The 27969-nt window shown below is 39.4% G+C and overlaps 1 protein-coding gene across 1 annotated transcript in view; it reads right to left on the reverse strand.

Annotated features, from left to right (window-relative positions):
• The window catches only part of CHRNA7 (cholinergic receptor nicotinic alpha 7 subunit), a 74997-nt gene that overhangs the window by 15404 nt on the left and 31624 nt on the right, over nucleotides 1-27969 (reverse strand). The window contains exons 3-4 of the mRNA XM_053464615.1: nucleotides 10351-10395; nucleotides 8352-8461 (exon numbers count right to left, since the gene is read on the reverse strand). Coding sequence (XP_053320590.1) covers nucleotides 8352-8461; nucleotides 10351-10395 — 155 coding nt within the window. The remainder of the gene's footprint in view (nucleotides 1-8351; nucleotides 8462-10350; nucleotides 10396-27969) is intronic.

Here is a 27969-nt window from a genome sequence, read left to right on the forward strand (position 1 = left end):
GGCCCTATGTACATGCGCCCCTTTTTCTTTGATTATGCCCTTTGTACATGCGCCCCTTTTTCTTTGATTTTTTTTTTACAGATATGATTCAATATGTAAATTGAATTTGTTGAAAAAAAATTGTTGGGTAAAAATCATGTTTTTTTGGGGGGGTGGGGGGGGTGGGGGGGGGCCCTTAACAGATTCTCGCACCCGGGCCCTGAGGGGTCTAGTTACGCCCCTGCTTGTTGGCTCAAGCCAATATATGTGTTGGCCCAGCTCACCAAGAAACTCCCACTGTCATTTATTATTTTAGTCTTTGGTCATGAAGACTTTAACTCGGTTTGTCCAGTTCTGCTCACATGTAACTTGGCAGGCTGCAGCCCATATATCTATTATACAAATTACGTTACTTACGAAAAAGTAGTGATAGATTTAACTTAATCTCCATAATAACACATTTATCTACCTACCCATCCATCCATAAGTAGTAATAATACAAAGTGTTTGTACTAAGGTATCATGAGGCATGTCATAGCATGAGGGAGTCTGATACTTGCTTATGTGAAGATATAGATAAACATGTAAACATACATTGCTACAGGTGAATATAAAAACAGGCACAAACATCTTAACAGTAATTACACAAGTTATGCCCATATTACTGGACTGTTTGTGGACTAGGAGTCTTGGGGATCTCTGAGAAACAGTATACTCTTTTGATTTGACACAAAGTCTCCAGGTGAAGTGCTGCTTCCCTGAGTCTCCGAGTCACTTTCCTCTTTTCTGTGCAGGGGAGCTGTGTTTATCCATATCCATTCCCTAGCATGTTTGTCTTCCAAATCTCACCCATTCATGAATGTCTGGGACTTACCCTCCCACTGTGCATGGCTAGCCACGGATGGCTATACCTAAAGTATATGCTCTCAAAGGCCTTACCCAATTGTTTCAAAAGTGCTCTGCACTTGCACTGATGGTTTTAACACTTTTATAACTACATGGATGTTTAGCCCTGCCTACACAGCCAGCTAGTAATGCCGGTAGCAAAGCCACTTTCCCCGAAAGCGCTCCAGTAGCCAACAATTGGAAGTTCCCAGGTATGCTAGGGAGCTTTTGCACCATGTAAAGACTAAATGTGACCATGTTATAATCATACGTACACCGATAGCAGCCATAACATTATGACCACTGACAGGTGAAGGGAATTCACTGTTAATCTTGTTATAATGCTACCTGTCAGTGGGTGGGATATATTAGGCAGCAAGTGAGCATTTCATCCACAAAGTTGATGTGTTAGAAGCATGAAAAATGCATAAGGATCTGAGTGACTTTGACAAGGGTCGAATTGTGATGGCTAGATGACTGGGTCAGAGCATCTTCAAAACTGTAGCTCTTGTGGGGTGTTCCTGGTCTGTAGTGGTCAGTACCTATCAAAAGTGGTCCAAGGAAGGAAAAGCAGTGAACCAGCGCAAGGATCACTGATGCAAGTGAGGGGGCGAAGGATGGCCCGTGTGGTCAAATGAATGAGAAGAGCTACTGTGTTGCTGAAAAAGTTAATGCTGGTTATAATAGAAAGATGTCAGAACAACAAAGTGCATTGCAGTTGTTGTGTATGGAGCTGTGTAGCCGCAGACGAGTCTGGGTGCCCATCCTGACCCCTGTCCACTGCCAAAAGTGCCTACAATGGGCATGTGAGCATAAGAAATGGACCACGGAGCAATGAAAGAGGGTGACTTGGTCTAATGAATCTCGTTTTTTTTTATATGACGTGGATGGGCATGTGTGTCGCTTACCTGAAGAACACATGGGACCAGGATGCACCTATGGTGGCTTCACCATTCGTAACTTACAGGACTTAAAGGATCTGCTGCTAACGTCTTAGTGCCAGATACCACAGCACACCTTCAGAGGTTTAGTGGAGTTCATGCCTCGACGGGGCAGGGCTGTTTTGGACCAAATAGGGGACCTACACAATATTAGGCAAGTGGTCATAATGTTATGGGTAATAGGTGTATATTCCCTCAACTGTGGACTAAATATACAACATTAAAGGCTGTATGGTGCTGGGTGCTTTGACAAATCACATAGAAATGCAATTTGTAAAAAGGCTTTAGAGAAAAGTGTAATTAAGATCTTCAAAAAGCTAATTAGAAGTAAAAGGAATATCAATACTCAATAATAAAGCCTAAGTACTGAAGACACATGCCTGGAATGACAATGTAGTACATGCTTTCCTGTGGCTACAGCACAAAATCTCACTATATAGCCACAATAAAAGGCAAAGCCATACAACACTAATTAGGGCAAAAACCGAGTATAAATGGTGTCATATCATCTGTATCTGTATTACATGACTTAATGTGTTTGATTTATGACATTTTAATAATGTTATGACACACAATTAGGCTGGCATTTATTATATTTTATATTTTGTGTGTCCCATATTCATTTAATAAAAATGCCAATGGTTTTATGCAATTCAGTAGAGCTAAAATTGCTCGATTATAAGACGAGGTTTTTTTCAGAGCAAATGCTCTGAAAAATACCCCTCGTCTTCTAATCGGGGTCATCTTCTAATCAGACCTCAAATAGAGGTCTGATTATGAGACTAAGATCCAGATCCCCCGCACCGCTGCAGGGGACCTGGATCCTCCTGTTCCCCCCCCCATTTAACACTCCCACCCCACACACACTTACCGGTGCTTCCTGCTGTATTGCCGGGGCAGCGGGTTGTCGTGTATTCTAACCCCCAAATTAACTTTTACCATATTAATGTGCAGTGGGTGGCCAACTCCACTGCAATTTATAAGTGGAAATTAGCGTCCATATGATGGCAGGGAACCATTTAGATAGAGGCTTGAGCCTGTAGATCAGAAAAGGGTATTGAAGGAGGGCAGGGGAGCAACTGCCCTGTGACCTACTCTAAATTCTAGATTTGATACTATTATCAAAAGTGTCTTACGTAACCAAGACACCATTTACATCATGAACATGCATTTTCTCTGCTACATCGCTTAATGTCCTATTTAGTGGATGGGTCATGTCCATGTTGCCTGCCAAATGTATTTTGGGATACTGGGGTAGTAATCTTGACTGGGTTTTCCCTTACATTTAAATTTACACTACAACATCTGCTTAGGGGTGAATTTGCTTATATATACTCTGTATAAAACTCTGAATTAGCAAAAGCTAGTGTTACACTTATTTTGCTGTCTGAAAATAGTATTTTCAAGATGACATTCAAACTTTCCACAATCACTCCAGTAGTTTTCAATGCCCTAGAGATGAATGTTCATTTATTTTTTTTTGCTGTGACATTTCACTGCTATCAGAAGTGATCCTTGCTTTACAAAGTTTAAAGCTGCTATAAAAAGTTAGTAGAGTATTGGAATCTTTGCTATTTTCCTGAGCAAATAAATTAAACTTGAAGAATGTATTAAAAGTTTTAAAAGAAGGCATATCACCGCTTTAAGTAAATGGATGACATCAAAATAAACCATATTTTTTTTTGTAAAACAGCTAGGTAGTAGTAGGATTGTGTGGCACTACAATGCCTACTTCCTCAGCCTCTCTGTACTCTGACTACAGTCGCGTCGAAACTCTGATCATCTCCAGGTTACTTCTGCAAGTTGTGTAATAATTTTAAAACAATTATGTTTTTAAATTGATGGCATACAGCAGGGATGTGCAACCTTTGGGTTTTTGTCCTCATTTTAAAAGTCAGTCCCCAGCTGTGCTGCTTAAGGTAAGTGTGCCAACAAGATGCAGGGTCCTTTTCTTTTTCATACTGTTACTTAAAAAATGTGGTATTTTTTTAAATGTGCAGTTCCATTGCAAGAAGGCCTTAACAGGTCTGTTATTTTATTATTTCCTCTAAATGCGTAACTCATAACCTAAGGACCAGATTTTTTTTGTCACTTATACCATAAATCATGTTTCCTCTTTTCCATATTTGATGACCTCACACAATGTATACATCGGTCAGTTAAAGTAACAGAAATATATAAAACATAATAATTGTTAGTAATAATAAACTTATCTGATACTAAAATAAAAAAAAACATTATTAGGTAGGTGTCACAGCTGAACAATAACCCAATGTATATTTAGCAACAATAATCTGATTACAGTCATTCCCGACAAAGATTTTTTTTGTGTTCAAGAGGGCCACATCCATCCTTTATATATTACCCTATATCACCTGTTTTTAATTATTATTTTACTGTAGGTAAGTGGTAGGGCTAAGAAGCATTTTTTTTACGAAAAATATTATTTTTTATTTTATTTATTGAATTATATTTCCCTTTTTTCTGTTTTCTTTTTTGCACTGTTCCCACTGCAGTATGGCTCATTGCTATATGCCAGTGATGTCATGGTGAAATTTTATTTATTTTTATTTAGATTTATTTTTTCCCTTAATTTTGTTGTCATTTTTAATTTCTTTAAAACCTTGGGAAAATCCGTATGTGCTGGTCACACTGTAATCAAGCAGGGCTCCTTAGCCTTGCATTGCTGATTGCAATATATGAGTATACAATTGTTGATCCCTGCATGGTCTAGAAAGAGCCTACTAAGCCTCTTCTGTCCTCCAGTGAACTTCCTGGGTGTCATCTGTATAGTGGCAGGGAGACGCCCATGCCGCTGCTACAAAGTCAGGATGTACTGGCACGTCTAATGGGCGTCTTGACGCAGCTTTTAAGGACATACCAGTATGTCCTAAGGGTTGCGAACAGCTTAATCACACAAAAGCAACACAGAAACATTTAGCAAGCATTTTCAGCATTCGCTATAATGACAAAAAAATTACTTTTGCAGCAAGGGTTTGGAAATTCAATAATACTAACACTGTTTCTAATGTTGTATTTAGTTATAAAAGTGTTAAAACCATCAGTGCAAGTGCAGAGCACTTTTGAAACAATTGGGTAAGGCCTTTGAGAGCATATACTTTAGGTATTGCACAGTAATCACCGTAATATTAACAGGCTTCAGAGCTGTCGTTCTCAAAACTGTTAACAGTACAATTACAATAACAAAAGCTTTAAAAAGAGAGATTCTTGGAAAATAACAAATGTATTAGAACCTGAGGAGGATGCTTTGAAGTAAATTCCCCATCAAATTAAAGACACTCTGGTGAGTAACAAAAATAGCCCCACAAGGAAGCAATCAGATGAATGCATAATATCCCTACGTTGACCGCACACTGCCAATTTGCTTACAATTGAACAGTAAATAATTAACCTTTTAAGGAAATTATTGCTACTTCTAATTCTTGTGTCAATAACCTCAGTATTTTTCCTCCTTCTTTCCTGTGCTAGGATAGGGTAGGGTGACCATATTACAGGACAACTTGGGAACATATAGAAATATTGGCTCTAGGTTTTTAGAGGTCATAAGCAAAATTAATTTAGCGACTCAATCTCTAAAATTATAGTAATTAGTTATATGCAAACTATGTAGCATAGTATATGTAGATGACTGTGGTTTAAAAATATGTTATAGTAATTGAATCATCTTTTTTCTTGGAAAGCACAGAGAAATCAGAGACAGTAGTATTTATTTGCTTTTACGAGAGAAGAACAGACTATATTCTGTATATATATAAATTAAACAAGCACAGAAGGCTGGTGTTTTGTATATTTTAAGGACTCACAAAGGACATTATGTTATGAATATATATGTGTATGCTACAGGAATTGATAATAGAAATAGTCAAACTGCTTGTTTATTTACATTATTATGTTATTTGCTTTGGCTTTTAAAATTGTTCTTGCATGCTTTTTAGCTTTCTAAATAACAGTAATCAAAAATCTGTTTTTGTGTTTAACAACGATCTGTTGGTTCAGTCATTCACACAAAAATATCTTTAATGTCTGCAATCGATTGGGGACAGTTGTTTGAATGCGCACTTGCTGGTAAACAAAGTATTGTACTGATAATTGTTAACATTCCAGAGATGGTACCTATTAATGAGCTTTACATCGGCATTGACAAATGATATCTGAGCATCCCAATAGATTTTTTAAGTGGTATATATATATATATATATATATATATATATATATATATATATATACCACTGTTCAAAAGTTTGGGGCCACTTAGCTGTTTTTATGGAAAACAATGAATTTTCTAGCTGCATGCATACTTTTCTAATGATTAATTAGCCTTTAAAACATAAACTTGGATTAGGAAACACAACGTGTCATTGGAACACAGGAGTGATGGGAGTGATAAAGGCCTCTGTATGCCTATGATACGATATTCCATTTAAAAAGATCAGCTGTTTCCAGCTGCAATAGTCATTTACAGCATTAACAATGTCTGCACTATATTTTTTATCTATTCTATGTCATTTTAATAGACAAAATTAGCCTTTCTTTCAAAAACAAGGATTTTTTTTTAATGACCCCAAATGTTTTAACGGTCAGGTGTCTACATACTTTTGGTTATAAGGTGTTTCAGGTTTCTTGATTCACAATATAATTACACTAATGGACAGTTATTACCCAGATGCTTCATGTGCCTTACAGAGTATTTCTAAAGTGTACAGTGCAGTGTCATGATGCCTTCCTTGTATGAGAAAGACTTCTGAGGTGACGTTAGATACCCTTTTGTAGATGTCGGATGCCAAGACATTGGTAAGTATTAAAGTGTTCTTGTTGCAAAAGTAACGTTTTACTTACACTGGGGAGTAATGTATTGCTGTAAAGAAAATAATTTTGCTTCTATTACTCCTATTCTCCTAATGAAATAAAACTTCTCTTTATTCATGTTCCCTAGTATTGGTGTCACTATTCATTATATGCCGCATTAAATATATTTTGCATCTTTAAATTATCTTCAGCTTGTCTTTACTAAATAACATCAAAATGGTATTTCATCTGATACGTAAGTACTACAATTACTACACGACCCACACAGATTTCACATGGCAATGCATAAGTAAATATTCTGTGCATTTTGTTCTCATGCAGCGATCTATGGGAAGCAATAAAGATTATCAGGTCCATCTTTTCCTGTGCACTGAATTGAGAACATAACTCTGCAGGTAAAGAAAGTGACAATTTACTGGTGCTATTTACTCATTAATGTAATCGTGCCAAATTCACTCTGAGAGGTTCCTGTTCTGAGCATAAAGGAGATCACATGACGCTAAGAGCAAGAATGCTTGCTATATCTAATTCAGGCTTATAGTTCATTCAATGAACATTTAACTTAATAGAATAAAAATTATTCCAAATTATTATTATTATTATTATTATCTTTTATTTAATTAACCCGTACAAATGGGGAAAAAAAGCTGGAAAATTGCAAGATGTTATTGTTAGTTTTTGATGTAAGTTTTTAACTATGCTAGAGAAAAGGAAGTCTGCTGTAAAATCAGAATTCTATCCAACAAAAAAATAATTTATTAAAGTCAGAGACTACTTTTAAGTAGAAAGCTCTTACTAGTTTGAAGCATGCCCACGTAGTCCCATGAAAAAAGTGCATATTTCAGGGAAGCAAAATATGATATATACTTACCTGGCTTTAGAAAAATTACATAAATGTACATATTATGTAATTGTAAAAAAAGATATACTGGTGGTGTTTTGAAGTTCTCAGCTCTTTTAGCTGCATGATTTAATATCATTGCTGATATACAGACACTGGTTGTGGCAGCAGGCCCAAGGATGTTGCAAAACCAAGCGATCTGGCCCCTTGATGGTCCATTTAGTCTTCTACAATACCTCTTATAATATTCAATTAAGACTGCAGAAGCAAACTGGCATTTGGGCAATACATCCTGGGAACCTCACATATATAATACTACAGATAAGAAGTAAAACAAAAAGATGAGATTCCAAGTATGGTTGCTTTTGAAACCTTTTTTCTATTAAAATTTTTTCCACATGGGTGTTATAACTTATCCCACATATAATAATCAGTTTCCACATACTTCTATTTTTGTATCTGCTTATTTAACACCTTTTTATGTACACACATATTTTATACACACCTATTAATAAATGCATTCTTGTATTTTTATTGATCCCACCATTGTTTTAGACTTGATAATTCTCTCATATTTCGAATACATTTTTCACAAAAAAATGTTGTACATATGTAACAACATTTAGCTAGTCAGCTTGCTCCTGTGAAAACCTGCCATTAGGTGATTTGCTGTAATGATTACCAAGGAGAGTGAAATTAGGTTTTCTAAAGTCAAACGCATGTGTTGTTCCATGTAACACAAATCTCAAATAGTTCCTTATTTTTATATAAGAAATAATCTTTACATCATGTAAAGCATCCCTGGCCATTTTGTGATCGCTCCCAAACACTTTCCTGCAAATGAACAATAAAGGGTGCCATTTCCATCAAACACGTACCTGTTATATAGCAGGATATCTGGCTTCCAAATCTGTCCATCTGGAAAACGAACATTTTTCACCCCAGGGTATTCAGACATATTCCATTGTAAATAGTAATCTGTCCAGTACTGACATATGAAAAAAAAGTGGATTAAAAGCACTTTTCTTGCAACTGTCATTCAAACAGGGACTATTTAGCACACAGAGAATGAAATGATTGAAAGGAGAGGGCTTAGTTAGCTTTAAAATACCATTAGGGAGCTTGGGATCTTAGTCAGAGGTCATGATCTAACTGCAGGAAAAAAGCTTATAAATGGCCAATAATACAGTGTTCCTGCATGTTAGATTACACACTGCATATAACATACAATCCTAAAGCCACTGATTGTTTAGAAGACTGGTACAATAACGCTGATTGCATTTCTTTCAAGGAGTATAACGGAAACTGTTCCTTTTGTCAGAAAAAATGTTTCACTGCGGTCATCTAAAAAATGTCAAATTGTGCTTGTGCCTCTTTTCAGAGAGACTGGAAATCATGTTATGTCGCTCTCTTAAAAATTAGTGTTCCTTTGTGTGCTCTTACATGCATTTAGAACAGTGACAGAATGGTGAAAAACTACAAGCAATACTAAGTGCATATAAGCTGAAGATGGTATTTGTTATAGGGCAATTGCGCAATACATAAAATATTGCCTAAGTGTAAACATTTCCAGCAGTGTTATTACCTAACCAATTTGCAGAACTGGAATATTGATATTTTATCTGAAATCCTGTGGATCGAGGCAGTATGCTCACGACCCACCTTAGATATATGTTACTTAATACTATAGGTTCAAGCCGGGTTTAACCTGATAGATTTGTGGCATGTTTAATCTGCAAGGAAAGCAGAGCTGGTCCTTTAAATTCCTTGAGAATTACTCCCAGAGTTCTTTTCTGGCCACCTTGGCCTAAAATCCCTCTGTCTATTATCTATTCTGTACCTCTCCGGCATGATTCAGAATGGAGAAATGGAGGTGAGATATAAAAAAGAATGTTAACTTCCAATTTGAAGCATAATGAGAATGAAATCAAATAATCATGGCACTTCAAGTATAATGCAAAAGTCTATAAATACTTTATTGGCATGAAATAAAAAGGAAATTATACTTGAAATGACCAGCATGTTAAGGTAATTAATTATATATACTGGCTGCAGAAGCAAGATTAGTATAGTTACTGCCTCATTTCTTGAAAAACCTCGGGAGCTTACCTGAGTTGGTCAAGAGATCCATCAGGCCAAAGGCATATGATTGATTTATAGTGTCAGCAATATGTATTTTTTCACTTCACAAATGACCAAGACAAAATCATGATGTCTTGAACACAATGTACATCATTCTTTCATCTTGGTTTTGTAGATCACCCTTCCTCTAATCATCAGTGTATAAAAATGGCATTATGTGAATTTCCACTATATATTTATATATATATATCTGTGTAATGCTCTGTGACACAGTAAGAAAATGAAAAACCTATTCGTTATATAGTTAGAATTGTTTGGGACTTTTCTACACCCACAAATATGCCAAAGATGAAAGACCAGATAACATCTTGCTCATTCCAATCTTGCACTCAATCAAAGAAAGGCAATGGTTTGGTCATAATACTATAGATGAAGAGATACTTATATTTATCATACACAATAAACGTTCAGGCTTTGAAGATTGTGACTGGCCGTTCTTCTTTGACCGATTCAGTTGGCATAAACCCAGCCCATATTATATATGCACATGACCTGTTCAGAATGCATTTGTGCAGTGGCATACATTGTCTTATTAGCTGCAGTAACCATAAGTAAGGTGATCTAGAGAGTCTGGGATTACTTAAGAGAAAATGAGACAACATAGTGTATTGATGTCCTACAGTACCAGCTATGCTGATGATTTCTACTGTTTTTTTTCTTCACTCTTCGCAACCATAATAAAATATATATTAAGTGTCCTGTTTTATACTAATCTATAGGAATAAATTATCTTACCATTTGTAGCCAAATATTCGTAGTTAAAACTTGATTCTTTTCATCCTAAAAAAAGAGAAAAATGCGTTTAGATAGCAATGCACTTCCCACAATTAAGTTCAATTTATTCTTTTGTTCCGCGAGTATATAGATTTCTCCCAAGGCACCAGCCATTTGAACATTTTATTATAACGACAAGTATGTAGGAACACTATTGATGCCTCTGCACAAAAGTGAAGGATTTCTTTCATATGTAAAGTATATTCTGCTACAGCACTTAAATATGTTTACTAATCAGATGAAAAAGTCACTGGCTAAAATGGCAAAAAAGCCAATAGGGTAACATTATTGCATATAATCTGTGGGGACTATACATGTCTTGAATCAAAATATAATATGTATATGTAAACGTGCCTCTTAAACCCAAACACAAATATCTAAAATGCACATTAATCAATATACAGCCTTAGGAGTACATGGAGAGTTCAGAATTTTGACTATAAACAGTAAACTTTGGGTTCCACTGAATTTATGCACTATGAAGGGCCAAAAGATACGCAAACAACCTGTAACTCAATAATTAATTAGCAAAACTTTTATTATAACTTAATAGATCCAGCAAACCATATACCAAAGGGACATATCCCCGCATATCCACCAACCATAATACCATTTGGAAGCCTCAGTCCTTGTATAACCTTAAATTTGGTCATGTGTATTCTGCAGAGACCAAAACAGTTACCATAAAATCTATAGTATAATATGCACAATTTACCCTGTTTTCAAGAGAACCAGATTATTAAAAACTTTAAACCATGGCTGCATCTGGTCTCCTGTTCCTCACAGTCTACGCACAGGAAAGGTCATTGTATCCCAGCGCTCCATCAACCCCACCACCGGGATATGATAGAGAGGGCTTTGCTCAGTGGTGAGCATAGCCGTTAGCAATTAAACCGGAGATTTTACGGCAACCATCTACATTATTGGCAGAAATAAAATTCTAATGTCTTAATTCATGGTTTTATTTTTAAAGCAATAAATAAATAATTAGCATTAAAGAGAGATTTTAATGGAAGTGTTAACATTTTATTGATTTAAGCAAATCCTTGGTATTCTCAAATTTGATCCCAGTAGGCTACTAACAATTTAAGATAAATGTTTTTAATTTAAAACACATTGTGTGATATTTATAAATATGTACAGACTGAAGCATAAAAGGAACTGTATTTACTGTTTTAAAGAAATTGTTCGTAAATATTTTATGTGCCTGGTGACTAGATAATTCACCATGGGACTCTGGAACAACGGGCCAACTCCTTATATTTCCAGCATAATATATTAATTAACAAATGTAGTTTGTATATAAGGAATAGACATTCAAAAATAATAGTAAAAACTAATTAAAACAAAGTAAAGCTCAAGTTAAATAAGAACTCTCACAATTTTTATTTTTTTTTGCATAATATAATCATGCCTGGGAACTTGTGGGTTCCGGCTACCCGGAGGCTACCCTTGCGAAACGCGGCCAGGACTGCCCAATGATGTCGGTGGGCTGTCCCTCTGATGTCAGAGGAAACACCCCCATTTACAGGGGAAATGGGCAAGGAGTGAGTCACGTCAAGACCCAGAGGATTTGGGTGTTGACCCTGAAAAGCCTTTCAAGATGAAAAAGACCTCATTGTGAGGTCGAAACGTTGTTTTTTTTGTCTCAATAAATCTGCCTGAAGCTGGAACTCTTGAGTGCTTGGAGCCTTTATTTACCTTCTGGATTTACTGGGGAGCTGGCCCTTCCTGGCACAGTTAAGCACCTGGAGTGTGCAGATTCCTCATTCTGGTTATTCAGTAAATATATATAGACAAACATAGCTTACTAGGTAGGCTTCAATAAAAGTTTGTATCAATTCACAGTAGGATAGACAGTGCAAGAAGCAGGTTAGGTAGGCTGAACTGGTAAGCTTAGAACAGACCAGCAAGCAGCAAAAAGAAAGGGCTGCCCCAATACCATGTTAATAATCTCCTGGTAAATATAATGTATCTGTGTATTGTGTATTAGATGCTTCCTCTGGATTTTGGCAATTGAAGTTGGATGAAGACAGTTCAAAGTTGTGTACGTTCAACTCACCATATGCCAGAGACAGATTACAAAACTATTCACATGCTACATGAGCACATTGAAGGTGTGGACACATCCATGGATGATATAAACATATGGGGAACTACTAAGGAAGAACATGATTCTCGTCTCAGGAAAAATGCCAATTAGGACTAAAAGAGCTGAAGTTCGTTGGAGACATCATCAGTGATCAAGAGGTAAGACCTGATCTCATGAAGATATCGGCAATAAAATACATAAAGAAACCGCAAAACGTAAAAGATGTGCAGAGGTCTCTAGGTATCATAAACAACATGGGGAAGTTTATACCCAACCTGTCAGAGAAAATAGCTCCGCTGAGATGGTTACTAGAAAAGAAGAATGCATGGAACTGGAATCATGAGCAAGAAACAGCGTGGCAACACTTAAAGGAAGTGCTTACGCATGAACCGGTGTTAAGGTTTTATGATCCTGCTAAAGCCATTAAAATATAATCTGATGCATGTCAAAATGGAATAGGAGCAGTTCTACTACAAGACCATGATAGCACCTGGCAACCAGTAGCATATACTGCCAGCTCCGTGTCTGGTGCTGAAACTAGATATGCTCAGATAGTGAAAGAACATCTTAGTATCTTGTTTGCATGCAACAGATTTCATCAATTTATTTCAGGACAATTGGTAAATGTGGAAACTGATCACAAACCATTGATAGCATTGTTCACAAAGTCTCTCAATGACTGTCCTCTAAGGATTTAAAGAATGATGATCAAATTGCAATGTTATACCCTAAAAGTGACATACACACCAGGCAAAATGATGTATACGGCTGATGCATTGTCCAGAGCAGTGGATGAAACAGCTGGTCAAGACGACAAAGTAGCTGAAGAAATTCAAGCTTACGTGTATATGGTCACCTCACCTATGCGTATTATAGATGCAAAGATGCAGATGATCCATCAAGAAACATAGACAGATTCTACTTTGGACAGATGGCCTGATGTCAAACATAGTTGGAGTCCAAGAATACTGGAACTGCAGAGCTGAACTGACTGTCGTAAATGGAATAATCTTTAAAGGCAATAAGATTGTGATTCCTCACAGTCTCCGCAAACTCATGCTGGAGAAAATCCATGAAGGCCATTTAGGCATTGAAAAATTCAGGAAACGAGCAAGAGAAGTAATGTTCTGGCCACGAATGAACCAAGACATTTCTGATATAGTATCTTCCTGTGATACATGCTTAAAGTACCACGTGTGCAATGCAAAAAAACCACTGCAGCCACATCCAGTTCCAGAAAGGCCATATCAAAAGGTTGGTGTTGACTTGTTTACATGTAACAACACAGATTTTGTCATTATCAATGATTACCATTCCTTGTATCCAGAAGTATGTGGATTGAGATCAACTTCGGCAGAGAATGTGATTCGAAACATAAAATCAGTCTTTGCTAGACATGGAATTCCTCGAGAAGTGTTTACTGACAATGGCCCATAATTTGCCAATGCCCGATTCACAAAGTTTGCCAAAGAATGGGAATTTGTACATACGACATCAAGCCCATATTTTCCACAGTCCAATGGACCGATTGAAAAATCTGTTGGAATTGTCAAAAAATAATGCAGAAAGTTGAAGACAGCAAAAGTGAGTTTTATAAAGCGCTACTTGCATATCGCAGTACGCCACTTGCATGTGGTAAGTCCACGCACAACTTCTTATGGGAAGATGCCTGCGTACTGATCTACCTATGAAGGATGACCTGGTTGCAACAAGGACTGATGCACAGGTAAAGCAGTTTAAAGAGAATCAGAAGGAGAAACAGAAAGTCTATTTCGACTCAAGAGTTAAATCTTTACCTGAGCTGCATAAGGTAGCTGAACAAGTGCAACCTAGATCACTAACACACACTCATACAAATACCCAGACACTAACACCCATACACTAAAACACACCCAGACACTCATACTAATACACACAGCCAACCAGACACTGACACCAACACTGTTACGTTTGCAAAGGTGTGGAAACCAGGATGCAGGATACAAATGGACCAGTCTCTTATTGGTCAGATAGTCCAGGTCAGGAGCAGAGAAGTAACGAGGTCAGGAATCAAGCCGAGATCGGAACCAGGTATCAGGCAGAGAATGGTCAAAACAATCCGGGTCAGGAGCTGAGAGGTTAACGTGGTCAGGAATCAAGCCAAGGTCGGTAGCAGGCAGCAGGCAGAGAATGGTCAAACAATCCGGGTCAGGAGCTGAGAGGTCAACGTGGTCAGGGATCAAGCCAAGGTCGGTAACAGGCAGCAGGCAGAGAATGGTCAAACAATCCGGGTTAGGAGCTGAGAGGTTAACGTGGTCAGGAATCAAGCCAAGGTCGGTAACAGGCAGCAGGCAGAGAATGGTCAAACAATCCGGGTCAGGAGCTGAGAGGTCAACGTGGTCAGGGATCAAGCCAAGGTCGGTAACAGGAATCAATATAACAGGTAAGTAACAGGTAAGCACCAGGTAAGAACAACAGCTAGTTGTAAAAACAACTGAGCACTGAACTGGCATCAGTGCTCTGTTTTTAAACCTGCCGCCCTTCCAGATCCCGCCCCCAACTATGAGGACGTCCAATGGACGTGTTTCTTCTCCATAGGGGTAAGAGAACGGCAGGGGGCCGTGTCTTGTGACACCGGAGGTGCCCATCACTGTGCGGCGGTTCATTCTTGTGAACCGCCGCGGAAGAGGACCCTGTGTGGCTGGATTGTCCCGGGAGGGGTAAGTACCGAGTACCCGCCACTCGGGGGTACTCGGGAGATGCACTCGCACCGGAGTGCGACGCCACGAGCACCCGGGCGACGCGTCCCGGACGGGGCTGTGACGCCGCGGGTACTCAGGCGACGCACTCCGCACGGGAGCGTGATGCGGTGAGTCCCCCCGGACCGTACTCCGGCCGGGATCGTGACAAACACACAGACACACACACACCCTGACACTCACACTAACACACACCGAGACACTGACACACAGAGAGACACTCATACACAGACACTGTAAGACATGCACACACCCAAGTAGATTCTGGGACATAAAGAGGTGTGTTTGGGAAAGGTGGCAGTGTTACCATTTGGTTTTAGCTTGGGTGTAGATTTCAATGTATGGTGTTAGAGTCAGCTTATGGTTTTTGGGTGCCAGGGGTGAGCCTATGGTTAATCATGTCTGGATGATGAAGAGGGGAAATAATGTGTTTATGTGTAAGTGTATGGTGTTAGAATGAATGGGTGTTTTGTACTCAAGTTTGCATTTTAGTATGTAAGTTTCCAGAGAAGGGAGCAGTGTCTCTTCTTACCACCATACTGTTCATTTAGGGTGAGGGTTTAAGCTTAAGACAGAACACCTTAGGGCAAATCCTTGCCCCCCCACTTGCTCCCTTGCTGTAAACTCACTAAACTGCACTTTAAGTAACCTGAATAGACCCATCTATGGCATATCTGCACTATATTTGTGTGTCTATGTGTATGTTTTTTGTGAAGATGATTGGTACACTGGCTAAAACATCTGTTAACTTACAGAATGTCTTTAAAAAATTCAATCAAATATAGATATATTAACTCCAATAATACACATCCAAATTGAAAATGGCGAGATCATATTAATGGTATACACTGGATGAACTTTTTGGATGGAGCTGCATAAATATCAACATAATGCAAAATGGGGATTTCAAGAATGAATTAAATTATGGATTAAAATAGGAATAAAAGCAGGGCAGAAATAGGAAAAGACCCATCTTACTGAATACTGAAATTTTCAACATATCTGTCTTTTATGCCAAGAAAATTAAACACAGGGGAAGATGAGTATTTTTAAGCCTTATATGTAAAAAAGTCCTATCAATGAAAAGTAAAAATGAATAGCTTTATGGGGTGACAGATTCTAAACTAAGAAAAAAAACTTTTAATTATTACTGGAGGTGCTTATAAAACCATTTAATGCCATTTGACTTGGAAATTATTATTATCATTAGTAGTAGTAGTAGTATTCTTTATTTATGTGATGTTACAGAAAAGCCAGAAGGGGAAAAGAGAAAGATAAATACGAAAGCAGACATTTTAAAGTAAACAAAAAAAGAAAAGGAGTTATGGCTGTAGAAGGACAGAAGGGAAGGGGGATAACAAGAGGAGGAATGTATGTTTTAAAAGGTAAACAACAATTAGGGGCCCTAAATTGAATTTCCCGGTGGGCCGGCCACGCACTGAAGTGGCCCATCAGGACTGCCAAGGCTGCCTTTAATGAGGGGCAAAAGCCTGCAGCAACCGCAATCGCAGGGGTCAAAATCACTTCCGCAGCGGCCCTGATTCTTACCTGTGCATTGCTCTTGTTCCGCCCAGGGGAAGCAGAAACCCAGTGGAGTCACGTGAATTTACATCACGCCACATGACCCTGCTCCTTTCCTGCTTCCCCTGGTCGGTACAAAGGGAAGCAGTGGCCCCTGTGAAAGTCTGCGAACGGCAGAGAGCTCTGCAGTTCACGGAAGGGGGTGGGGGAGGTTTATGAATGAGTATGCATGATTGAGGGAATGAATGAGTGTCTGTGAATGAGGGAAATTACTGAGGTTGCCAAATAACCCCTGAATATTATTTCAGAAGAACAGGTGATTAGAAAAACAAGTAAGATGATTGCAAAGCTCTGTCTGGTACTTCTAAAAGTACATAGAACACCAAGTGCAGTGATTAACATAGAGTGCATAGATGGATAGATGACAGATAGATAGATAGATAGATAGATAGATAGATAGATAGATAGATAGATAGATAGATAGATAGATAGATAGACTTCTAACCCTGACCTACAGAGCCCTCAACAACTCGGCACCCCCTTACATCTCTATCCTCTTATCCAAATACACCCCTACCCGCCCTCTTTGCCCCTTTCACGACCTGCTGCTTTCTTCTACTGTTGTTACCTCTTCCCACTCCCGTATTCAGGATTTCAGCCACGCCGCTCCCCTCCTGTGGAACTCGTGCCTCGTACGCGACTTTCAAAACCTCTCTGAAAACTCACTTGTTCAGGGAAGCGTACAACATTCCTTTACAGTGCTCCCAACCATCATCCTAATCAAAGCCATCGGAACAAACAGCTTCAACACATCATCACAACCAGATCAACTCATCCCCATCTTTATAAATAAATGTAATGTAATAGATAGATAGATAGAGAGCAGCAGGGAGCATATATTCTGAGAATGTTGCCACATGTAACCTAGAACTCTTTAAGGATACTCCAGCCATCAAATGCTCCTTAATGTGGTGCATTTTATTTAAACCGCCATTGTGTCCCTCTTGTAAAGGCATGGAGAGATTCTGCAGAACCCCCATATACATTTTCACCTTTTCACATTCACAGCTCTAAGATGCGCAACAAATCTACTTGAGTGAACACATCTCCTGCTGCATGATATACTTACCACCTGTCAGCTCTCCTGCCCATGCTCTTCCCTTCCATATACACGGGAAGCAATTGATTTCATCAGCAGAGCAAAATTTCAGTAAAACATGGCAGGTTTAGTGAATGTACATTAACGTACTTACAAAGTACTTCAACATGCATTCTTTATTTAGGAGGCTGCCTGGAGTGCCCTTTTAAAACTAAAGATTCCTTTGCTGATGAAGACATAAAGACTTTCTGTCTAATAATGTTAGATTCTTCTCTGTAACAAAGCGGAATATTAGAGATTCACGGTTCTCTCTAATTAGCTATAGTAATTGGGGTTATAAAAGTTGTTTTGTTCTTTTATTATGTAGCTTCCTAGCTGGGCTAGACTTCAATGTACTCATCCTCTACTTGTTATAAGTTCACTTTTTGACTACTAGAGTTTGCCTAATTAAAGTTAAATGTTTGTTTCCTGTGGGGGATTTACATCAAAAGGCCAAAGCAAGTAATTTAATGTATAATTAGAGCTTGCAGCCATCTTATAAGTATTATAAGTTGTACAGTGCTGTCCGTCTCATTGTTTCTTAGTCTGATAATTATCTGTGCTTATTCACATTTACAGTTATACAAATTTGACATTTACAGTGATGATTCCATGGTTTTATATGATGCACTTCCAGGATGCCCTGCTCAGGGATGGACACCAAAGGCCACTTGTGCCACTATTTGTTGCATAAAACGAGTTGTTGGATGCGGTATCTGCTAGATACCAGTAACCAGACACAGCATTTCAGTTGCCACAGGGCCCTCCTAGCCTGAAGCTGTAATTAAGCACAATAAAAAAGAGTAATGAATACTAATGAAAGTTCGGATTGTGGTGTTTTTAAACTTTTTTCTTCATTAATTACAGTGAAGGAAAAAATGATTTGATTCCCTGTTGATTTTGTACATTTGTCCGTTGACAAAGTCTATGATCAGTCTATAATTTTAATGGTAGGTTTATTTGAACAGTGAGAGACAGAATAACAACAAACAAAATCCAGAATAATGCATTTCAAATAAGTTATAAATTGATTTGTATTTTAATCAGTGAAATAAGTATTTGATCCCTTATCAGTCAGCAAGATGTCTGGCTCCCAGGTGTCTTTTATACAAGTGACAAACTGAGATTAGGAGTGCTCCTAATCTCAGTTTGGTACCTGTATTAAAGACACCTGTCCACAAAAGCAATCAATCAGATTCTAAACTCTCCACCATGGCCAAGACCAAAGAGCTGTCCAAGGATGTCAGGGACAAGATTGTAGACCTACACAAGGCTGGAATGAGCTTACAAGACCATCGCCAAACAGCTTGGTGAGAAGGTGACAACATATTGTGTGATTATTCGCAAATGGAAGAAACACAAAATAACTGTCAATCCCCCTCGGTCTGGGGCTCCATGCAAGATCTCACCTCCTGGAGAATGGTGAGGAATCAGCCCAGAACTACACATGAGGATCTTGCCAATGATCTCAAGGCAGCTGGGACCATACTTACCAAGAAAACCATTGGTACCACACTGCGCCGTGCAGGACTGAAATCCTGCAGCGCCCGCAAGGTCCCCCTGCCTGTCTGAAGTTTGCCAATGAACATCTGAATGATTCAGAGAAGAATGAAATTGTTGTGGTCAGATGAGACCAAAATCAAGCTAGGTGGCATCAACTCAACTCGCCATGTTTGGAGGTAGAGGAATGCTGCCTATGACCCCAAGAACACCATCCCCACCATCAAACATGGAGGTGCAAACATTATGCCTTGGAGGTGTTTTTCAGCTAAGGGGACAGGACAACTTCACCGCATCAAAACGACGATGGATGGGGCCATGTACCGTCAAATCTTGGGTGAAACCCACCTTCCCTCAGCCAGGGCATTGAAAATGGGTCATGGATGGGTATTCCAGCATGACAATAACCCAAAAGACACAGCCAAGGTAACAAAAGAGTGGCTCAAGAAGAAGCGCAGTAAGGATCCTGGAGTGGCCTAGCCAGTCTCCAAACCTTAATCCCATAGAAAATCTGGGGAGAGAGCTGAAGGTTCGAGTTGTCAAACATCAGCATCAAAACCTTAATGACTTTTGCCACCAAGTACTAAGTCATGTTTTGCAAAGGGGTCAAATACTTATGCAAATCAATGTATAATTAATTTGAAATGTGTTATTCTGGATTTCTTTGTTGTTATTCTGTCTCTCACTGTTCAAATAAACCTACCAATGATCGTGTCTTTGTCAGTGGGCAAACATACAAAATCAGCAGGTGATCAAATGATTTTTTCCTTTAGTACTGTAAATTGATGTAGAAAAACAGTTACGCAGTTGACATGAGTGGCCTCTTTTTAAAACTGCTCCGGGGCCCTAACCTCCTTATGCTGGCCTTGACTGAACCTGAGTATCTTAGCCACCGCTTTAACTTGTCTTTCTATAACCTTCCAACCTTTTACCTTATCTCTAAAGCATAACTTATAATAGTCCAAAATTTGCTGGCATGCCCTAGCAACCAGGCTTATACCTCAACATATGTAGCACTTTTGCTACTGAATCGAATGCTCTATATGTAAAAAAAAAAAAAAAAAAAAAAAAAAAGAGAGGAAACATTACACAGAGGGAATATGATGCAAGAACGCCTCCCTATACAAAAATGATAGTGCATAATATAAATCAATAAATAATGTATTAACACACTCATGTATTATATATTTCCGGTTTTACATGGTATATCATATATAGGAACATGTGAATGATATCCATAATAAAAAAGGTAAAACACATTCTGGAAAATAAGCAGAGCTTTGGCTCTTGTCTGCACAGACTAGCATTAAATTATGCAACTGAGTGTAAAAGATCATAAAAGCCAAAGCAATATTAAGCTGTGTGCACTTCAGAAGTTAATCACAGCCTAGTAAAGTATTAGGTAAAAATCCCTTTGAGAATTTGATGGTTTGAATGCAAAATAAATTAAAAGTCAAATCTATATTAAACATAAAATCTAAACATCGTCCCTCATCACTGTTTTTTATTTTTAAAGTTAATTATAATGCCATAATAAGCAAAACTCGGTGAACAAGCAAATTAACTAATTATGTCTTTTTTTAGTTAATTAAAGAAAAAGTCATGTTTATGACAAAGTCAGGCAATGGGTGAGGCAAGCCATTAACCTATTTCATAAAGAGTTTGAATCCAAGAGTAATGAAGCAATTAGGCAGGGGAATGTTTTTATCAATGGTACATTTACCACATAATGCATTTGTGTATAATATAAAATGATATGAAAAGTAAATATGCAGAAGATAAACAGTTGGCCAATTTATAATTTCAAGGACAAAGACTTCATAACACACACGTAACAAGCTATACCAATTTATACCTCAGTGCTCCTGTTTGACAATGCAGACTCTCTGCAAAGACCCTTCTGGGTCAACAACCTTCTGCCAGTAGAAGTCTTGTTTTTGAACATGCTAAGATTAAAGTTCTGTTTTATATAAAGCTTTTGGAAACTTAAGTTAGGTGCATCTGTATTGCCACCCACATAAACCAACCCAAGTGAGCTTGTCCAGCAAGAAGAAATGTGTTAGACCTGTTTAATGCATACAGTAGTTAGTATGGAGATATTTGTTAAAAAGCATCTCATTTGTTTAAATCTAAATTATGCAGGGCCAGCTAAGCTCTTCCAAGTGAAAGGTGCTGACATTTCAATATGCAAAATTATGTTTTCTACTCTCAGTAAAAGCGTTACTGTGTGTGCGTCACTGTATTTATGGGTCCCTGCAATCTGGCCAGCTTGCGTGTTCTGCACACGCACTGTACACGCCATTCATGGAACCGGGCAAACGTGCCTATTACCAGTACAGGCAATAGAAAACAAAGCATGAGAACTTGCAAAGTGTCATCCATTAGGATGACCCTATAAAAGTGCACCAAGCAAATCCATAATTGCTTGGTTACACCAGCCTCCCGGTGGTAGTGTCTTGTCATCACCTGCTTATTGTTCACTTTGTCTTTGCCTGCCTATGGTTTTTGACCTTTGGACAGTGACCCTGATATTTGTTACGAGCTTTGACCCGTGCTTGCCTAACATTTCTGATACTGATGCCGTCTACCCTTGGCCTCTGGACTGTCTGGCCATTTTTTGTCTATTGCCCCCTGTACTGCGCTCCTGTGTTATGGCCTTCATGTTTCTGCTGCTGCTTGGGAGGTCTTGCCTTCATCTAGACTACTCAGGTTAACGGCGTTTGGAAGGAGAGCCTGTTCCTGCTTTAGTGATCTATGTCCCTAAATATTGTGCTGACAGTATGTTTGTTGATGGGTTAATTTTGAAATAACAGCTATGCTACAGCAGTAGTAATCAAAATATCAATAATATTTAATTTACTTAATAAATGTTTTTACTGTCTGTGACGGAACCCTCCATCACTGGGACCACTGGAGAGGCCTGACTGCCAGCCTCCTCCCTATTGACTATGGGCCCTGGGTTTGTAAAGGCTTCTGTGGCTACCCCCAGCAGTATCACCTCATCACTGGCTGGGGGGATTGTCTCCGGCAGACAGCCTGGATCTGCAACCAGGGAGTGACTGCCATTGTCTTAATTTAATATCAGACCCCCACCCCATGGTGCATTATTATGTTGTGTAAATCAGTCCCCCCCCCCATTGTATTGTTAATCTCGTTACTGCCCCTGTTGTCTCTGGGAGGCAGATTAAGGGGGCGGTTTGTGTCTCAATATCTTGTTTTATGTAAATGTGTGTTTTGCTGGATATATCCAGTCCTGTGTGTCTAAAATAAATCAGTCTTCGTTTGGTTTTACCCTACACTGAGTCTCGGCTAGTGACTGGGGAACCGGGGAAAGTGTGTTGTCCCAGGCTAAGGGAGCACAAGACAGCGGAGGCAGTCGGTCGGACTAGCCAGCTCCGTGACATTGGTGGCAGCGGTGGGATTTCTTCTTAGTCTGAGGGACACTTACTTTCTACCGGGATTAACCGACAGGGCGGCAGACTTCGGTCGCCTTGACGAGGACATGGATGTGGTATCAGAATTCCAGGGGCTACTGCGGGTCATCCTCTCCTGCTACACCACTGCCCTGCCTACAGAACAATACCAGAACCTGAGGCAACTGGTTCAACGGTCAGTATGGCAGAGGGCTGTTATACGACAGGGTCAGCGTCTTCCAAGCTCCGAACAAAAGATTAGAGACCAGCGGGAACTACGGATGTCATTCCTGGGACAGCAACCCCAGGAGCAATGGGTATCCGAATTGGACAAGCTGGTCCAACAGGAGGTAGAGCTGGAAGATCACTATAGGGCTCTGCAGTGGTATACAGAGCAAGCATATTGGGGAACTGCGAAAGAATGTTCTCCAGAGGGCTATGACTTTGGTGGCCCGGGATTATTATGGGATAGTCTTCAGGAGGATCCGGACTTCGGTAGTACAGCGGAGTGGCGGATTGAGGACATCCGGGATTTCAGGGAGTGGGTCCTCCCAGATGCACTAGGACTTAAAGGTGATTTAGACTTTTTAATTACACAGGAGTGGGAACTGGAGAAGGCGTATAAAAAACTGTTCGACCGCGTTCAACAGAATGCCCCAGTGTCCAGTGATTTTGTGGATGTTATTGAGTCGTCATCTGAGGATGTTAACCCAGGCGGGGTGGATGGGACTGCGGTCTCCACCCCTGAGTCACAGGGATACTGGGCAGCTAATCCAGATCCGATACCAGAGCTATGTGACTTTACATCACAACCAGATCCAGAGATTGTGGATCTAACTGAGTTTACATCTGAGGATGTTGGTCCGGGAGGGCTTGCAATTGGCTTTCCTTCCCAGGGAAAGGAAGAAAGTTTTCTGGGTGTAGTGGATGGGACTGCGGTCTCCACTAGCACCCACCCAGCTGAAGAGCTGGCAACAGGGCAGAGCGCTGCTGGCTTCTGCCCCACACCTTCAATGGCTACAGGGATCCAGGAAGATGCGGCAGCCGGCTCATCTCCCCAGCGGCAGCTCACCAGTCTGGGAGTGGAGGAACCGGCCCTCCCTCCCCAGCGGCAGGCCGACCCACAAGATTCCCTAACCCCAGCTGAAGCGCTGGCAACAGGGCAGAGCATCGCTGGCCTCTGCCCAGCACCTACCAAAGCTGCAGGAATTCAGGGAGATACAGCAGCCAACCCGCCTCCCCAGCAGAAGCAGGGAGTTGGAACAGCCGGTCCATCTCCCCAGCGGCAGAACCTAATTCCGGGACCGGATCAACCTGACCTTCCTCCTCAACGGCAGCAGGAGCACCAGGGAGCGGATGCAGGAGGCATCACTCCCCAGTGGTACCCGGGAGATGGTGCAGCCGGCCCATCTCCCCAGCAGCAGCAGCAGGAGCACCAATTTTGGGAGGGCATTGATGGGCCAAATGAACTGACTGACTACGAAGTCAACCCGTTTGGGGTCTCCTCCTGTGTCAGTCCAATTCGGAGGGGGGAGAATTGTGACGGAACCCTCCATCACTGGGACCACTGGAGAGGCCTGACTGCCAGCCTCCTCCCTATTGACTATGGGCCCTGGGTTTATAAAGGCTTCTGTGGCTACCCCCAGCAGTATCATCTCATCACTGGCTGGGGGGATTGTCTCCGGCAGACAGCCAGGATCTGCAACCAGGGAGTGACTGCCATTGTCTTAATTTAATATCAGACCCCCACCCCATGGTGCATTATTATGTTGTGTAAATCAGTCCCCCCCCCCATTGTATTGTTAATCTCGTTACTGCCCCTGTTGTCTCTGGGAGGCAGATTAAGGGGGTGGTTTGTGTCTCAATATCTTGTTTTATATAAATGTGTGTTTTGCTGGATATATCCAGTCCTGTGTGTCTAAAATAAATCAGTCTTCGTTTGGTTTTACCCTACACTGAGTCTCGGCTAGTGACTAGGGAACCGGGGAAGGTGTGTTGTCCCAGGCTAAGGGAGCACAAGACAGCGGAGGCAGTCGGTCGGACTAGCCAGCTCCGTGACACTGTCTACCATTACCAAAGCTACGCAAAATAAAATATTTGTCGGAGCTAAAACTATATCTGGTAGAATCTAGACTAGGTGGGTACAGTTAGTATGAGCTTTGCCTTGCTGTTGGTTGTTTGTGTGAAACTGTATGTGTCCATTTTAAATGTGTTAGACATAATTCTTTTTAATGTGGCCAATAAAAGACTTCTGGACCAAATCATATTTAAAAACAGATGAGAAAACAATTGTTTGATTCAAATTGAACCCTGAATCCTAGTCATCCAACCGTCAGACCTTCGCCACTACTTCAGTCACAATAAGAAAATATATCTTTTTTTAAAAATGATATTTAAATGAAAAATAAAATATCATTGAAGATTTGTTTTCATTTTAAAAACAAAGCTTCACAGGGCCCTATAGGTAGCAATAAATGTTAGCTATAAATATAGAATAATTAATTAGAATTAACCTGTAGGGTATGTCTCACCCACCACGACCCACTAAAATTTTTGGGCATGTATTGTAGTTTCATACCCAGAAAAAATGCCTCGCTCCTGAATTTTATTTTTAAAGGTTTACCTAATGAATATAATTATAATTTTAGTATCAACTATATATAATTTCAAAATATTTTAATATATATATATTAATATTTATATTAAACACTTCTGATTTTGAAAAAATGATTGTGCATTTAAAGAAAGTCATCAATGAATCATACCTATTTCCATACAGAAAATTAGACACCTAAAAACTTTCAGAAGCGCCTTAAAAAGTTAAAACGCAGCATTCATATTCTCCGCAAATGGAATAGCAATGTACGTAGTCATTATCTACTTAGCTCTAAATGGTACAGCTGCTACTCAGAACATATGAAAGGTTACATTCATTTCTTATGCAAAATTACAATGTTAGCATAGCTGTAGGCGCTTTTTGTTCCATCTGCAGCACTACTAAATATAGGATGTCAAACACCTAATCATGTTTGAGCATTTTGCACTTTTTTAATGGTAATTTGTAGGGAGCAGCTGCAAAGAGTCCATTGAAGCCCACCTGTACCTCCCTGCTCCATCTATTAAGTAATTGTCTTGACTATGCACTGTCCTATTCCATTATTTTAATGATTTTTTTAATGAATACCGCTCACTTAATGTTGTTCAATTTAATAAATGTATGTATTTAAGTAATTGAGATCATGTTACTGCTTCAGTTTAACCCATTCAATATCCATCATTACATAAAACAAATCTGATTGGATTTCCCCCTTTTATAACATGGGTTCTTTTGACCTTTCATATATCAAACATATTCCCTATAAGAGGCAACAACAGAGCATAACTATTAGACTTGAGCATTTCAGTTCATACAAACTTCTTATTTTAACGAAAATTGCCTGTTTTTTGCATCCGTACGAATCTCTTATAATGAGGGTGACCCCCGACGATACTGTCAAAATCTAATTGCAGAAGTGCCGAAATTAGCAGAGGCTGAGATTGATGCTCATTGCTCATATACAATACTGCAAGTTAATTAATCAAGTAATACTTTTAGTGCAGAAAATGTACTGGTGTGGAGTGGATTGAAGAAGCTGTAGTGTATCTATTTAATTTATATATACCATTTACAGGCATTTTTTACAAATTTATTTTAGGGCAAAACCTTGAGTTTTTGGTGAACACAACAAATTAGGCATTTGACTGTGTTAGCACATATCGTGTTTTAATTGTTTATTAAATTTTGTTCCTGAGTAGCATTTACTTGATTAAGACAATTGCCCATTTATGCTATTAGCCAAACCTCTAATTTGTGGACAACACAAAATATTTTGTATTATCTTGTCTTATCATATATTATTCTTCATTAATTAATATTGGTGACAAAACTATAATATATATAAAATATATATTATTGGGGGCATTCATTGCTGTTCCAAGGGGCTGCATGTGCCTTTCATCTGCCAGTGTCTTACTACTACTGCTGCTCCCCTTTCCCCCTGGGGGAAATGTTTTTTTTTTTAATTTCTATAATATTGGGAAAATTCAGTCCTACTCATAGGGGCTGCATGTGCCTATCATCTGCCACTGTCTGCCCAGTGCCTGCCCAGTGCCCTGCTACTACTGCTGCTGCTCCTGCTCCTCTTTCCCCGTCCTTACTTTGAGTGGTCAGTTATTTTAGTTTGTGTAATATTCAGTCCTACTTCAAGGGGCTGCATATGCATCTGCCAGTGCCTACCCAGACCTATTGCCCTACTAGTACTACTACTGCTGCTCCTCTCTCACCTTCTTAAATCTGGGGTGATCAATTCTTACTTATTTTTACTAATATATAGGTAAAATCAGTCTTGTGGTTGGATGTGTCTATCTGCCAGTGCCTGGCCTGGATTGTGCCCTCAATGCTTTTCCTTACTCTGGGGGACCAATTGTTTGTTGTAATATGGAGGGGGATCAGTCTTAGTGCTGGATGTGACTCTCTGACAGTGCTTGGCCTATCCTGCTGTGTGCCCTGCATTGTGCCTCAATACCCTTCCCCAATTATTTTTCTTGTTTCCAATATGAGGGGAGGATTCAGTCTATCTGTCTCTGTCTGCAGGATATTTGCCAGTATCTACCTACACTCAGTGCCCTGCTACTACTGCTGTTGCTGCCATATCACCTTCCTGTATACAGCTGCAAGGCGCTGTTCATCCCTGGTACTTAAATGATTTCTGTATAGAGATGCTTACTGGTAACAAAACATAAATTTACATATATTATAAGGGACAGTACAGGAATTATAACAAGCTGTTTCTCCACATGTAATCAACAAAAATTAGCAAACACCGCTTAAGTTCCCATTTATATCCCATTTATATCTCATAAGGATGGCAATAAATATTCTTCTTAATTGTATTTTATAAATATAAAAGGGAAAATAGCTTTGGATTTTATGAAATCACAATGTTTATACCATACAAAGTTATTTTCCAAAGCACTTTAGATTCATCCTAATAGAAATCTGCGGTAGACATAATGTATTGCTTTTATATAACGTATTAGACTTAGTGATTGCCTCCAACATTGAACATTAAAATACATTGGCTAAAAGTCTACTTTCAAATTAAGATAATATCAGTCCCAGAAATTGTGTACTGTATC

This window comes from Spea bombifrons, chromosome 4 (genome assembly GCF_027358695.1).
Source record: "Spea bombifrons isolate aSpeBom1 chromosome 4, aSpeBom1.2.pri, whole genome shotgun sequence".
NCBI classification, from domain to species: domain Eukaryota; kingdom Metazoa; phylum Chordata; class Amphibia; order Anura; family Pelobatidae; genus Spea; species Spea bombifrons.